Consider the following 16,805-nt stretch of genomic DNA (forward strand, 5'->3'; position numbering starts at 1 on the left):
GCAAGAAAAATAAGCAAACAAAATGCTTCCTACTCAGGAAAGAGAGCTTCACTCAGTTTCTCTGTGGTATGTGCATGGCAGTGTAGTTGCATTAGTCTGTTGGAAGAAAAGGCTGCTCCCTCTGTCCCTGTTGATTACAGTCCTTCCACAGTAATTCATCAAGGGCTCCGTGGCATCATTGGGAGGGTGCAGGGGATGTGGATCATGTTGGGTGACACCCCAGAGGAGAGGGGACATTTGGTTGGGCTCTCCTCGCCCTTTGGTACCGGAGGGACAAACATATACATTTCCTATTGAAAGAAAGCCCGACAACAGAGCAGCAGGAGGGGCAAATGCACACCCTTCCCGGGTGACACCCTCCACACTGGGTGCTACCCTAGCTAGAGATGGCACTGCAAGGGGTTCAATTCCATCTTTTCTGGCTTCAATAGAGCCAAGGCTTTTTATTACACTGGCTGACATCCTGTTGATTACTCCCAGCTAGAGCAGATCCATTCAATCAACTGGTGAGTCAACATATAGTAAGTCCTATTAATACAAAGGGATCTGCCCTAGTCAGGACTAACAACAGGACTTGGGTCAATTAGCTCATCAGTGCAAGAATGTCTGGAACCATCCAGGTAATGTTTGTTCATTGTTTGTACTTTTTGCATTTCAGTTCCCTCTCACACCAATGGTTATGTCCCTCACCCAAGCATGTGCATGATAATCTGTCAACTGAGATAATGTTCCATGCACTCCATGATGAAGGGAGCTGACGTACATGAAAATGTAGGCCAAATAAAACATGTTAGTCTTTGTGGTACCACAAGATTTCATTTTGTCTCTCACACAGTTTGTTGACATCTCTCAGTCTCCCAAACCTAAGCTGTTCTTGCTGTGTCTCTTGCCTCCTCAGTTTTGTGTTACTTTCAGCTTGTATTATACAAATACGTATGCAGGCATCCATTGGTGTAAATCCCAGGGAGGATCATGTGCTTGCAACATCATCTAACAAGCCAGCAGTTGGGATCAAAGATCATGACAGCTCCCTCTGCCTCCTGCTGCAGAGTTATGCAATACTTGTTGTGAGAAGAGCTTAACTAGCAGCTGGAATTGATCAAGCTCCTGTCTCCCCCATCCCCTCCCCCTAACAATATTGATCTTTTGCCTGCTGGGTTTCATAAGAACCGCTTTCCCACCTTCCACCCACCCAGTGCTATAAAACCCATACTCAGCCTCCCCTCCCATGTGTAGCTGAGCTTGGCTGTTGGGGATTCCAGTGTTCCTCGACTGATAAGTATCTGCTGCTGTTTTTTGAATCTCCACTCTTTGGTGATTATGAAACTTATTGCTGAAAGAAGATAACAGTTTGGAAGGCCTGATCCTGCCCCTATGAATGGAGAGGGGACTTTTATTGTTGTTGTTGTTTGCATGGGTTTTAGAACTAAAGAGTTTATGATGACTTTTCAGTTTCATCTCCCACATACTTTAAAAAGTATCCAGTACATTGTTCCCTCTAGATTTTGCTAGGAGACATTTCTTTTTCTTTTCTGTGATAAGTGACATTTTATATTTGTTCCAGGTGCAGAAGAGCACAATGGGAAGTGCAAGGAAACTCCTTGCTTGGCTGGTGTTGGTGGCCTTGGCATTGTTGAACAGCAGATGCCAAGCACAACGTGACTGTCAAGTGAGCAATTTCAGAGTCCAGGAAAACTTCGACAAACACCGAGTAGGTATTCCGGCCTCCTTTTCTTCTCTTCTAACCTTTGAATTTCAATATTTCAAAGCCTGTCAGCTTTTCTTCCCTTGTATTGTTGTTGTTATGTGCTTTCAACCTGTTTCCAACTTATGGCGATATTAAGGAGTACATATCATAGAGTTTTCTTGGCAATTTTCTTCAAGGGGGTTTGCCATTGCTATCGTTTGAGGCTTAGAGAGTGTGACTTACCCAAGGTCACCCAGTGGGTTTCTATGGCTGAGCCTGGGTTTGAACCCTGGTCTCCAGAGTCCTAGTCCAGTCAGTGCTCAAACCACCACAGCATATGGAATTTAGGAATTCTAGATACCTAAATAGTGTAATTAGACCAGAAGGTATTCCTATTGCTGCTTCCTTTGCAGCTAAAACCCAGTTGTCACTTGCAGACCATCACCAACATCAACATTTAATCTAAAACAAGAGTTTCTATAATAGTGTCATAAAATCATAGAATTGGAAGTGGCCCTATGTGTCATCATATCCAACCCCTTGTTTAGAGATAAGAAGTCAAATTAAGTGTCTTTCTGGGCTAAAGCAGAGTAAAGGAGTAGATCCATCAGCATGGAGTTCGTGTATAAGATTCTTTACTAGTGTTGTCCCTCTACATACATCCTTACAAATCAGTTAATTGTCAGAACATTGGTGTTTACTCTATAAAACCAGGCAGCTAACATATATGATTACATTTATTACATAACTGCAGAATGCTCAGAATCAAAATTAGGACTGACTATACTTTCCTGATGAGCTGCACCATTGGCATGTATAAACTGGTGTTTACTCTTAAAGCAGTTGTACTATGAAACCTGATACTGTTGGTTTAAAATGGAGGTGAGAGAATCAGTGTGAAATATCTCTTAGAGACTATTAGGTCCTGTGTTCAACTTTATTAATATCTCTGTTTAAAAAACAGAATTGACTTCAGTACCACCTATAAACAAATGAGATCCAGTTCCAGTTCCCTGTCTTTGTCCCCCAGTCTCCAATTTGCATCTAGTATTTATGCTTGAATAACTCATCTCTTCTCAAACTCAAAGGCTGAACTTCTCATGCTTTCTCCCCCCCCCACCCCCCATCTCTTTATGAAATGGCAATTTTATCACAGCAATTGGTCTGTTTTAATATTGTAATAATTTAATTTTAAGTGTCACTTTTGTAAGTTTCTAATTGTACTGTGCTTTTAGACTCTGAGCCGCTTTGGGTCCCAGTTTTGGTAGAAAAGCAGGATACTACTACTACTAATAATAATAATAATTAACAATTAATTAGGACTGGCTTTATTATCTTGGAGGTTTTCTTTCTCCATATTGAATCTATCACCCATCATGATCCTCTTTCTTTAAATATTTCTCTCTCACTCGCTCTTGGCAATACTCTGTTGACATGCCCAGGTTATTTAGGCCACTGCAATCCTCTCCTCTCTGGTCTTTTGTTAGCTAACCTTGGTCTGTTCCTGCCAAAATTATTCTCTCCCATTGCATTTATCACAGGATGCCTGTCCTTAAATCTCTGGCTACCTGTCTGCTCCTGGATCCAACACAAACACCAGGTTCTTGTCCTCAACATGAAAGTTCTCTGTGTCCTTGCCCTCTCCCCTCCCCTTATTTCTTCATCATCCTATGTCCAAAGGTCTCCTACTCCCTCAAATGACTGTTGTTTCCCCTTGTCCTAGAATACTTGCATGATGCCATGGCCTTTATCAACTTCCAATTCCCTTCTGGGGTGGGGGGACCCATAATTGTTTTGTGATGTCTTTGCTCTTACTCCCCATGAAAGCTGAGGCGCAAGAGTTGTATACTATGCATACTGTCACCAGCTGTATCCATATCCTTCACTTGTCCTGATTTGACAAGGACAGTCCCAATTAATCCTGTCTCATCCCACTTTTACAACTGTTTTTACAATATCAGTTTCTGTCTCCTCCTGCCACTTTCCTCCCTTACTCTCAGCTTATTATTTATTTGTTTGTTTATTATATTTATTTATATCCTGCCCTTCTCCCAGGATTGGGACGCAGGGCAGCTTACAACATTAAAAAAAATAGTATTTTAGCTTACTTCACTGCAAACTGAGTTCAGATTGCAAAAATCATTTTCACTCAATTAACTCAACAGGGGGAGAGACAGGAGGGCAAAATCTTGCTCTTCCCAGTAGACTTGGGCAAAGGCACACTGTTGCAACCTATCGCAGCTTGTGTGGTCTTCCTCATTAATAACTTTTGCCATCTTGAACACACTCCGATGTTGCTTGGCCACACATGTCCTGGCTTTCATCTGTGAAATGTTGGAGGGTATGCTTACCCCTAATGCAAAGGAAGACCTCTATAAATGATTTCCAAGAAGAAGGGTCTCTCAAAGAAAGATAGGGCTCAAATCCTATACAGCTTTAAATATCAGGATGATGTTATTTAAACTTACTATGGGCACCTACATAAGAACTGTATTGTTACAAAAATTAATTTTGGAAATCTGTTGTGTATGACTGAGGCCTGTTACAGACTGCCCAAATAAAGCTGCTTCGGGTCTCTTTGGAGGCATGCTATTTAAATGATGCATGGGTCCTAAGAGTCTGGAGGTCGTGCCAAAGCCACTCTCCATTCCTGAGCACTGGAGTGCAGCTTTGGTGCAGCTTCCGGATTCTTAGGATGCATGCATCATTTAAACAGCATACCTCCAAAGAGACCCAAAGCAGCTTTATTTTGGCAGTCTGTAACAGGCCATAGTCTCTCTTTTTAAAGTGTATGAATCCAAACGTTAAATTTTCACTACTTTTATATAAACTGTTCTAGCTTTCTTCACAATTCTGGAATGTTACTTTCAAGCAGGAGCCGTGAAGAGCATCCTGAATTTTGTTTTAGGCAAGTTTTAGCTCAGAATCCCAAAGGAATCCAGTATTTAGGGGAGAAGGAAGTTTGTTTGAATGGATAGAAGAAAGAAAGTTTTAGTATGTTGAAGAAGGTTCGAGTATGTGAAGGAAGTTTGTGGAGTGAATGGTAGTAGATGACAAAGGAAGGAATTGGGAAGAGATAATAGAATTGGTGGAAGATTAGGGTAGGTACTAGATGGATAGAGAAGAAAAGAAAGAAAGTAGAGAAGGGAGAGAACAGAACAGAAGGAAGAGAAGGAAATGAAGTTAGGAAGATAATAGATAAGAGTTATATACTTAAGGTAATGAAAGAAATGGGATGTTCAACATATTAGGTTGATATATTGACAAAGATGTGTATGTTGGTATGTTTGTTTATGTTCGTTTGTGTCTGATAAAGTCAATACATTTTTAATTAAAAATAATTAAAAAAAGAATCCCCCAAAAAGGTGGATATTTTGGAGTTTCCTAGTTTAAATTCCTCCAATGCTTCACCTGAGATTTTCACCCTACTCCTATTTGTGTTAGTTTTTTTCAGGAACTGTGGCAACTTTATTGCTACAGCCACAATTCTACACCCACAAACCAAGCAGGTTCCACTTATATTCCCTTATATTATGTCCTGTATCTTCCTTCTAAGTGTAAGCTTGGTAAATGTTGTTGTTTTTCTGCAGTATGCTGGCGTTTGGTATGCTGTGGCCAAGAAGGACCCTGAAGGACTGTTTCTTCAGGACAATGTGATAGCCGAGTTTTTTGTGGATAAAAATGGGAAGATGACTGCTACTGCCAGGGGACGAGTAGTGCTTTTCGAGTAAGTCACTCAGTCTCTTTTTATTACTGTTTGTATCAGTGTAGGAGGAGCCCTACCATTAGGCAAAGTGACATGATTCACCCAGCTAGCTGATTTAGGCTTTCATGCAAAATGTTCTGATTTGTCAATTTTATATTTTTATTACTAATGCATTCCTATGTTTTGAGAGGGGGATAGTTGCCTATAGGATTTTCTGCTTCATGTGCCATACATGCCCTGGCATGCTTTCGCTGGGTGCCCATTTATGGCTATGCAAGAAAGAAAGCAGGAAAGGATGTGTCTCTTTACCTGTTGTTAATCTTAATCTTAATTGCCCTTCTGCTCACCCATTAGGGCAATCACCTCACATGGTAGGTGGAGGATGTGCAGCCACCCATGGCTGTTTCCCCCTGTGGGAAGACAGAGAAGTATGTACTGTACTCCAAAGGGCCTAGCCAGTGACCACTGAGCTGTTCTATTGTTTTCATGTGCAAGGGAGAATGTGGTCCCCAAACCAACACTGCTTTGGATTATAGTCTGAACTTCAAAGGAGCTACCAAGGTCCTATGTTCTATTCCCCCCCCCATTGGTTCAGCACCTTGGAAAGCTCCTTTACAGTTCCCACTAAAATGTGGAATGGATGCACTGTCCCACTGACATTGAACCCACCAGTCCTACTACTACTGAAGTGAGAGTCAACTGCCAGTCTAATTTCTTATGTAATTGGGGCCATTTTTGTAGATTATACACCTCCATCCATTTGATGTCTTTGTCCTGTCCTGGGTTCTATGTATCTTTACCAGGGGAGGGTGCCATTTAATGTTCTCAACTCTGCTACAGAGGATCCTGGACGCCTACCTCTCAATCACCTATTCAATTTTACATCCATTTGTAACAACCAACACACTCAAATGTCCATGGATACTTTTGTAACCATTTCTTTCTCTTTTTAGTAACTGGGAGCTATGTGCTGACATGGTTGGCACCTTCACAGATACAGCGGATCCTGCCAAGTTTAAAATGAAATATTGGGGCTTATCGTCCTATCTCCAGAAGGGAAGTGAGTACCATTTTATCAACTTTTCTATACAGGTTCAGTGTGTAACTAACTGTACAATCCTGTAAATGTCCACTTAAAAGAAAGTCTAAGTGAACTCAGTGGATTGTAGCCTCAGACATGTGAGTTAAGATGCTATCAGCAGATGAAGCTTTTACTCATTAATTCCACTGTTTCATCTGTTGAAGTTTACTAGAGAGCTAGATGATGCCATCTTCAGTTTGTAGGTCTGTCATGTTTCCATGTTGTGTCTTCTTTTTTAGTTCTCAGAAAAACTCTAGTAAGATAGAAGGACAAAATAGCTACATAATGACTTTGGAATGTGACCAGTTGAGTTTCCAAAGCCTCTCGGTCTTGAAGTACCTAAAAATTATGTCTTTGGGGTTAAAGGCCACCTTTTATTTTTCTTTCACCATTGCTCATCTGTGCCTGAGATCCAAATTCTGCTTGGCTTTTTGGACATTGGGTCTTGGCTACCTAAATGTTCTTTTTCTCATCACAATGGGAAAGTTTCCCTCTGCTTCATTTTGATCTGCCCTACATATGGATCATAAAAAGCAGAGTGCAGAGTGCATGAGAAAAGAAAGCCAAGACGGAGCAAGAGAGTAGCAGCTTTCTTCTTGTTCCTTTGCATGCCATTGTAGTACTTTTGTTTTCTTCCCAAGAGAGATGGACGTAAAAGTATGCCTTTTGTTGAATGGATTCTCCTGTTCCATTTTGGCTTTCATTTCTCATGTGATAAGGCTCTCAGTGCAGGATGCTCTAATACTCTTCTGTGTTTAAGAACTCCATGCACTTACAAAGCTAGCATAGTAGGAGAGTTATTCTTATTGTGTGCTTTCTTACTTTTGTGTATGTACCTTCAAGTTGCCTGTCAACTTATGGCAACCCCATGAATAACATAGGGTTTTATAGACAAGGAATACTCAGGGGTGGTTTTGCCTGTTCCTTCCTCTAAAATATAGCCTACAGCAACTTATATTATGGTGACCATAAGATAAACTTACCATACAGCTTTCTTGGCAAGATTTGTTCAAAGGGGGGTTGCCTTCCTCTGAGGCTAAGAGAGTGTACATAGCCCAATGTCACTCAGTGGGTATCCATAGCTGAGTGAGGATTTGAATCTTGGTCTCCCACAGGCCTACCCTAACACTTGAACCAGTACACCATGCATAGAGAAGTGCTGGGCTCAAAACTTTATCTCTGACCTATTATTTTCTATATGCGGGAAATTTGTTATTTGTGTTATTCAAATGTTCTGTCTCCGTTGAAAAGTATGTATCATTCTGATATGTATATAGGCTCAGCTCAAGTAAATGAGGACCAGTACTACAGGCATGTTAATGTTGGACCACATACTTCAGCATTTGGAAATTATCCTCTGTCCTTAGTTTTTTGTCGGTTTTTCAGGCTATGAGGCCATGTTCTAGAAGAGTTTATTCATAATGTTTCACCAGCAGCGGTGGCTGGCATCTTCTGAGAATCCTCTGTCCTGTTTAGTGACAAATGTTGATGGAAAATTTGAGAAACTGTCTCATCCAGGTCTAATGTACAGATAGGCAACCATACAAAGGATAAGGAGATTTTTGAATTATATGTTCAGTAATTTTAACACAAATGATCTACTTCACAACCAAAACCATAAACATTCAGAAAGAGAGTGTGTGTGTGTGTGCATGTGGCATATGTGTGTGTGACAAAAAAGAAACAAATGAAGAAAAATACATGTACATATATGACTAAAACTAATGTTGTTTTTATTAACTTTAACTCATGGCAGCCCTGTGGGTAAGACATTTCCAGGACCCCTGTCCTCAGCTGTTCTGCTCAGGTCCTGCAGGGTCATGCCAATGACCTCTGTAATCGAGTCTAACCATCTGGCATGTGTTTTCCCTCTCTTTCTACTGCCCTCTTACCTTTTCTAGCATCATTATCTTTTCTAATGATTCATGCTTTCTCATGATTTGGCCAAAATATGACAGCCTCAATTTAGTCATCTTGGTTTCCAGGGAGAGTTTGGGCTTGAGCTGTCTAGAATCCAAATCTGTTTGTCTTCTTGCCTGTCCATGATACTTTTACGACTCTTCTCCAGCACCATATCTCAAATGAGCTGATTTTCTTCCTATCAGCTTTCTTTACTGTCCAGTTGTCACATCCATACATGGTAATGGGCAATACAATAGCCTGGGCAATCCTCACTTTAATGTTCAGAGATATGTCTTTACCCTTTATGATCTTGTCCAGTTCCTTCATAGCTGCTCTTCCCAATCCTAGTCTTCTTCTGATTTCTTGACTGCAGCCTCTGTTTTGATCAATATTTGATCCAAGCTATAGGAACGCTTTGTTTATTTCAATTTCCTCATTATCTATTATGAATTCTTGTAGAATCTCTGTGGTCATGATTTTTGTTTTCTTGATGTTCAGCATTAATAATACAACCTTGGAATTTTCCTCCTTGACTTTTTCAGAAATTACTCCAGGTCTTTTTTTGTTTGTTAGTTTCTGCTGGTAGCATTGTGTCATCTGAGTATCTTAGGTTGTTAATGTTCCTTCTTCCAATCTTCACTCCTTCTTCCTTTGAGTCTAGGCCTGCTCTGTGTATGATACTTTCAGCATACAGGTTGAATAAGCAGGATGATAATATGCAGCCTTGTCTGACTCCTTTCCCGATTGGGAACCATTCCATTTCTCCATATTGTGTTCTAATAGCAGCCTGCTGTCCTGAGTACTGGTTACACATCAAGATGATGAGATGTTGTAGCACTCCCATTCCTCTTAAGAGCAAGCCATAGTTTTTCATGATCTATGCCAGTGATGTTGAACCTTTTCAAGGCTGAGTGCCCAAACTGCAACCCAAAACCCACTTATTTATTGCAAAGTGCCATGTCCCTCAGGCTTTCTAATAACAAACTCTGGCAAACTCTGTGCTGGGACGATGGCACATGTGCCCACAGAGAGGGCTCTAAGTGCCACCACTGGCACGTGTGCCATAGGTTCGCCATCACTGATCTATGCAGTCAAAAGCTTTATTATAGGCAATAAAGCACATCCAGATTTTCTTCTGGAATTCCCTGGTGCACTACATTATCTAATGTTTCACTATCCATAATGCCCTGCAAACACATTTCTGGTGACTGCAACATCTACTTTTAATTTTTTGTCTTTTTCAGCAGACTCAATTAACACACAAGTCATCTAGTCACACTTGGTCACAATCTTTCTCACTATGTGGAGATGTGATGTATTTGTATTTATCATCATATATAGGCTATATTTCAGAGGAAGGAACTGGCAAAACCATCTCTGAATATTCCTTGCCTAAGAAAACCCTATGAAATTCATTGGATTATCATAAGTCAACAGGTGACTTGAAGGTGCACACATACATGCGTGTGCATGCACATGCATACACTAATTTGCAAATTAGCATCTCTGTGTGTGCATGTGTGTGTGCATGTGTTTTTGTGTATTGTTAGTTTTGGGTTTTTTTCAGATCTGTGGTGCATTTTGTCCTTTTTCTGGAGATGCATTCCCCTTTTTTGACAAGGCACAAGTGGTTCTCAATGGAGCCCAGATTTTCTTTATGGAGAGGCATGTTTTATTTCATCACCACATCATCAAGACTTAGAATGCTTTTTACATGGTTTTGCTCTTTAACTATAACAGGAAATCAATACAAAATCAGCATTGATTTATAAGACAGGGAACTAGTGGAGGTGAGGAAATGTGAGCTGGTGTGAAACCTTTTCACACTACATTTAAGTAATGAAATAACACTCAAATGGCTACCAGCACAATGACCATTGTGCAGAATAGAGCTGAGCTTCCCTACTGGTGCTAGAAAAGCAACAAATGAAGACAACAAAGCCCAGGTCCAAGTTAGCATCTGACTGGAAGATGCAGCTATGTCAGAAGGAATATGTTAAGAAGCTAGTGTAGTCTAATGGTTAGGGAGCTGGACTGGGAGTTGGGAGATGCAGGTTTACAACTGCACTGAGACATGAAACTCCTATCTCTTTCTCTCCCCCACCCCATCTGTTTCAGTGTCTAATATACTCCATAGTGTTGTTGTGAGAATAAAGTGGGGAGAAGCACTATCTAAATTCATTAAAGGGATATAAATGTAACCAATACATTTTAAAAGTATTATTTATTGGATAGGGTTTGTTTGGAGATTATTCTTATTTCTTAGTTAATTTTTAGTTCCTACCTTTAATTTTTCTTGATTAAACAAAAATGAAAAGCACAGTGTACTTCTGGATTTAGTGATCCATTATGACAGAGGTGTGGCAGAGATGTTTGCTTGTGGAGCAGTTTTACAAGTATCCTGACAAATTGAAGTCTGCCATATTTATTGCAGATCAGCTTCCGCAGGCCAGATCTCATGTCAGATTGGGCTGTGACCCCTGCAACCAAATAAAACAATAAATTAGTGCTGCAAGACTCATGTTAGAACATGATGCCAACCCCAAAAATGTAACTGGAATTTGGCATAGATATCTTTGTGGGCGAACCCCCCCCCCCTTTCTCCTCAGCTTTCAACAAGCACTCAACCTTTGCCCTGCCACGAAACTAAAACATGCAGTTTCCTAAGGACTTGGTCACAGAGTCCAAAGGACCACTGGCTTATCTCTGTTATCATGTTAAAATATCCAAATTCAGCTTATCCTTTTTATTATGCATTTCCAAATGTGGACTCTGAAGAATACCTTTGTGAGGGAACAAGCCTGCTTAAAAACAGCTTCCTCTTCCATCCTTTATACATTTGTGACGATAGGGCACCCCTCAGCTTCTTTTTATGATCATTTCACCTTAGATCACCTAAATCTGAAATGATTTGAAGGTATACAGCAAGAAGAAGAATTTTTCATCCCTTGTGTGTTGGCTTAACATTTGCTAGTGATAGTCTACTAAACACTGAGTGCAATCATGTATGTCAACCTTTCATAAAGTGCAGTCCTATGAATATGTTGGAATACAGTTCCTATCATCCACACTGAGGGATGGGAGTTGTAGTGCAAGGGCTGGTCACCATGAAGACTGATAAGACACACACTTTCACACAGAGACTGAGAGAGAGAGAATCTGCTTCCAAACTGGGTTTTAACAAATATCCCCTTTTAAATTTATATTTTAATTGTATACCAGGGATGGGAATATGACTATCTGATGTCTTGGACTGCAACTCAACATTCCTTATTATTGGTTATGCTAGCTAGGACTGCTGGGACATGTAGCCTAATATGTGGAGAGCTGGTATGATATATTTGTATTTATACCCCTGATATAAGTACATTCACATACACTTACATTACAAATCCCTGAGCAAAGCAAGTGTAACAACTCAGAACTTCTCAACAGGAAGATTAATTTCTGTTTGATAAAAACTATGTCCTTTTAAATGTTTTTAATATAGTCTTTATTAGAAAAAGAAAGTTCATACATTAATACAAAATACAGATAATCACTTGAACTGTTGTCTTCGTGTGCTGATATCTTCCTTAAGTTCTTGCAGGCTTTGAAGAGTACTAACTAAAGAAAACACATTTGTCTCCTGGTCATTATTAAGATTATTGCTTTACAATTTCCACACACAATTTTTATAGTCTCTTATCATACATTCTACATCTTAATCTATTAATTGCTTCTTAAAAATAATACAAGTGTAACTTTACAATCCTCGACTCTTAGTTAACACAATATAAGTGGGCGGGGGTGCCATGAAGGTAGTTTCCTCTGGTGAAATAAAAGAGGCTAATGAAGAAAAAGAGATAAATTATTAACCATATGGTTAATTAATAGGATTTGTTTTGGTCCTTAAGAAATCTTACATTTACCTCCCAAATGTTTACTCCAGAACTCCTGTACTTTTTGCCAATCTTTTTCTTTTTTGGACATATTTTGGTTTTTAAATGTTTGAATGGCAGTGAGACATCTTCTCAACCACAGAATTGCACATCGATTCAACTACATTTCAAAGGATTAGGTCTGAAGAGTACTTGGGAGTCCACATCAATGGCATAGTGATGCTGAGATTTATTAATACTTTCACCATTTCTCCTAGATGATGATCACTGGGTAATAGCCACAGATTATGACAACTACGCTCTACATTACTCATGCCGTTTGCTCAACGAAGATGGCACATGTGCTGACAGCTACTCTTTTGTGTTCTCCCGGAACCCGAATGGGCTGTATCCAGATGCACAAAGAATTGTCCGACAAAAGCAAACAGAGCTTTGCTTAGAAAGACAGTACAGGGTTATTGTTCATGATGGTAAGAACTCTTTTTACTTGATTTAAACAGAAATCAATTAGTATCATATTGTTTAAAAATGTTGAGTATTTGTTCCAGCCCATGATGGACTGATGACAGGGCTTTAACCTAGCCAAAACACACAATCTTCCACCTTCAAATAAATTCTGGCACTTTCTGGCAATTTAGGGAATTTCTGTTAAGCTCACACATCACTTTCTCCCTGAATGTGCCCATGCTCTACATTCTCTTTATCAGTTATGAATTCTTTATCACCTAATTAAGGAACATCTCCTGGCCCAATCCCTGCCAACCTACTTTGGCAGGCAGCAGCCACAATGAGTGAGGCAGACCTATTTAGTGATTGGGGTGCAGGAGGATGACATTTCCACTTTCTTGCTGACAGCAAGTGAGACTGCAGCAAGGAAGTACAACAGGGTGCTTCTTATTGTTGCATCCTCACTCATCCTCTCGCACCCTGATCACCAGCTGAACAGATCTCCATCTCTTGCTGTGGTTGCCGCCTGGTAAAGTAGGTTTGGGAGGGCATTTATGTTTATGGCACCCACTCTCTAGTCCTATGAATTTTTATACTCCACTTTTCTCCTACAGTGTGATTCTCAGGCAATCTCTCATTCAGATATTGGTTAGTTCTAGGCCTGCACGGCTTCAGCGAGGTTGCTGCATACTGTGTATGTAGCCCACACCCACATTTAAGACCAATAAGCATAGAGGGACTTTGGTGCCACAATGCAATAAGCACACAAACTAGATCAGGTATGTATCCTTACACATAGATATGGCAGTTTGACACCCCTTTAACTGCCATGCCTCCATCCTTCAGAATTTTGTGGCTTGTGCTTTGATACAAATCTGAAGTTTGGGCAAGAAAAATTTCCCACTTAGGGTCGGTACAGACTGGCACAATACACTGACTTCCCGGTGGCGTGAGAGCATGACATACAGATGCCACACGCTCCATTGCCACCCCAAAGCCAGCATCACACCGCCCCTTTGGGCCGGTCTGTTTTGGCCCTATGAGAAGTCTAGAGGACTCCTGAACTACAGCACTAGAGTTCACCAGCAGAGGATTCAAAGTACTTAACCAAACTATTAATCCCATAGTATGAAGTCTGGCTATGAAAAGTGGTATCAAATTAATATAAATGTGTAGTGCAAATGCAACCTGGGTAAGGGACATATGTTCCAATTGCTGCATCATTTTTTATTCATCTCATTTGGACACAGGAAGTGGTTCAGTCTTTCTTTGGTTGTGGTTTTAAAAACAATTCCTATTGAACTCTGAAAGACTGTAAATGTATGCATATCATGAAAAGTTTTAGTGCATTTAAATATTTACAAGATTGAAAGTGTGATAAACCATGTATTATAAAATATGTAGTTCAATAGTTCCTGATCTTCTTTTTCTTAAACTCAACAGATTGGATTGTCTGTTCAGTTAAAATATACATCCATATTAGGGATGGAAAGACTATTTGAAAATATTTGAAAAATGGTCAAAAAGCATCCCCCCCCCAAATGTTCAGAAACACTGGTGAGAAGAAGCCTCAAGTGATGAAAAATGTCAGTTGAAGACATATGGTGCACAAAATTCATGTTTTGTGCATAAAATAGGATTTTCTGTGCAGGAAACAGAATTTACTGTACAGAAACTATTTTTATATAAATATTATTTTCTGCACAGAATAAAAAGTCATTTCCTACACATCCAGTGCTGTAATTGGTGTCTTATTCTGCACAAAATTTGCATTTGGTTGATTTACACATAAAATACCATTTTTTTCTACAGGAAAAAAAATTCTGTACAGAAAATTGTATTTCTGCATAGAAATATTCTTTTTATCATAGAAAGTATTGCCCATTAATGGAAAATTAAATACTAAATTACAACTAAGCTTCGAAAACTGCATGGTTTTCTAAGACTTTTTCACCGGAGGAAGAAAAATTGTTTCATTTAAGAAGAAAATTAATGAAGTATTATATCCCTAATCCACATAGGGATTACATGCTAACGCAAAATATATGTTATCACATGACACCCTCAATCGCATGTTGCACTGGTGTTGTAGCATCAAAACTATCCCTCATCTCTCCCCTGCATCTTATTTTTTTGGGGGGGGGGGCAGGGTTACAGCCATCTTTCTCCTTCCACTGGTTTCTGCTAGAAGTCCAGCATTGCCTCCTTTTCTTAGAATCTAGAGTCAGAACTACAATTTAGATCCTGACTGAACCAGACAGCACCCCAGTTCTTTTGTATTTTTGGTTAAGCACTTTGATCAGGATTGCTGATGGTTTGTTCTTTCTTTGTGATTCCTTTTCTTTTTAGGATATTGCTCTTAAGAAGAACTCTATGGGAGCCATCATATAGCTGTAAAATGTATAAACTGTATGGTAGGAAGTCCTTCAAGTGGATTCATTTAGATTTTGAATATATTTATCTGAACTGTGCCATTTATCCTGCCAGCAAGTAAGTGGATGTTAATAAATGGAGATTAATGGAATGGCATACTGCTTGCTTTGCAAACACATTGCCGGTGTTGAATTTCAATTCATAGTCTGTTATCTGACACACTATACGTTTTTGAATATGAAAGTGTGCATCTTATTAAAAGTCTACAAACCTTTAAGACTTTGAAATTTCATGCTGCTATCAGCTATTGCCCCAACTGATTTCATTACTGGCCTTCTCCGTGTACCTCTGCTCTGGCAATTTTATACCTATAACCCACATTAAGAGTAGATTTTCTTAAAGTCTATAATTAGTAAAGTGTTGGTATAGGGCTGGGGAGACCTGGGTCAAAACTCCCATTCAGCTATGAAATTTATTATGACCCAGAGTGACTGGCAGAAAGAATGCTGCAAGGAAATGAACTCACCCCATTGACTTCAATATTCTTCCTACAACTCCTCCAAGTTGGACAGGAGCTCTGCCAGTGCCAAACCGAGTGTCTGTTCAACTTGTAGGTTGACATCTTTACAAGAAGTCTCATGAGGTTTTCAGGTAACATGAAACATTTTATGTCTCAGTTTATTAATTACCTTTGTATCCTTGTTTTTCTTCCATTGAGCTCAAGGCTACCTACAAAATGTTCCTCTTCCCATTTCATCTCAGAAAGGGAGGTTAGCCTGAGAAAGAGTGGCTGGCTTAAGTTCAGCCAAACAGCTTCATGGCTACTAAGCAGGTTTTAAATCTAGCTCCCCGTGATACTGGTCTTACATTCTAACCATTACACAGCACCACCAGTCATCATGGAGCATAGATGTACAAAAAGTGCTTAAGACATAACAATATCCATAGAAAAAAAGTAACATTAATACTAGATTATCTCTGTTCCCCAGATTTGAACAAATTTGTCTTTCATTCTATGGACTTTATCACACAGGGAAAATCGGGGCTTTAAACAGTAGTTATACTGTGAAAATTATGTGATTGCGATTAAGATTTTCACATAACATTATGATTAAAGAGCCATTATCCTGGGAATAAACATGCAATAAACAGCAACAAATCAATCACAGGGAAATCCCGTGATTTGTAGCTCCTTATTGCCTGTTTATTCCCGGGATAATGGCTCTTTAATTGCAATATCATGTGAACATTTTAATCATGATTGCATGATTTTCATGGAATAACCACTGTTTAAAGCCCCGATTTTCCCTGTGTGATGAAGTCCAACGAAATGGCAGCCAAATTTTTAATGTCACAGCTTGATTAAACTGTTGCTGGTTTGAAAGAGAACAATTAAAGGCTGGCACCATGTTCAGTAATTATGATGTTGTAAGTCTGCTTTATGGCACCACAATTTCCTTATACAGGTTATTGTATACTCAATGACTAAATGTCCCACTCCAAAACCTACCTCTAAAGCCACTCAGCTTGCAGTCCACATGGCCATTTTGAAGTTGCCAGAGAGCAGGGGGATGAACCATAATGCATCCAGCCCTCTCCCTGTAGCTGGATGTGATGCTACAGAAAGGAGGCTGGACACACTATGGCTCACCAGTAACCCTAGTTGGGGGGTGAGTGGCTTAAAAGGTAGCTCTTGGAAGGGTGCATTTGCAGACATAGCTATGAGAT

At 39.7% G+C, this 16,805-nt stretch overlaps 1 protein-coding gene across 1 annotated transcript; it reads left to right on the forward strand.

Annotated features, from left to right (window-relative positions):
* The first annotated feature begins 1,158 nt into the window (after positions 1–1,158).
* On the forward strand, positions 1,159–15,354 carry RBP4 (retinol binding protein 4). The gene is made up of 6 exons (XM_042457720.1): positions 1,159–1,314; positions 1,565–1,711; positions 5,278–5,414; positions 6,347–6,453; positions 12,515–12,727; positions 15,054–15,354. Exons 2-6 carry the CDS (start codon positions 1,580–1,582, stop codon positions 15,065–15,067), a joined length of 603 nt encoding a protein of 200 aa, XP_042313654.1. The 5' UTR covers positions 1,159–1,314; positions 1,565–1,579; the 3' UTR covers positions 15,068–15,354.
* Positions 15,355–16,805: the final 1,451 nt, after the last annotated feature.

The sequence above is a fragment of the Sceloporus undulatus genome, chromosome 3, assembly GCF_019175285.1.
Source record: "Sceloporus undulatus isolate JIND9_A2432 ecotype Alabama chromosome 3, SceUnd_v1.1, whole genome shotgun sequence".
Lineage (NCBI taxonomy): Eukaryota > Metazoa > Chordata > Lepidosauria > Squamata > Phrynosomatidae > Sceloporus > Sceloporus undulatus.

What these genes read in the sequence shown, in the direction of transcription:
- RBP4 (XM_042457720.1), top strand. Translation starts at nt 1,580, where the DNA reads ATGGGAAGTGCAAGGAAACTCCTTGCTTGGCTGGTGTTGGTGGCCTTG. An exon ending in GGACGAGTAGTGCTTTTCGA is followed by an intron (nt 5,415 to 6,346) that starts GTAAGTCACTCA and finishes TTCTCTTTTTAG; the next exon opens with TAACTGGGAGCTATGTGCTG. An exon ending in GTCCTATCTCCAGAAGGGAA is followed by an intron (nt 6,454 to 12,514) that starts GTGAGTACCATT and finishes CATTTCTCCTAG; the next exon opens with ATGATGATCACTGGGTAATA.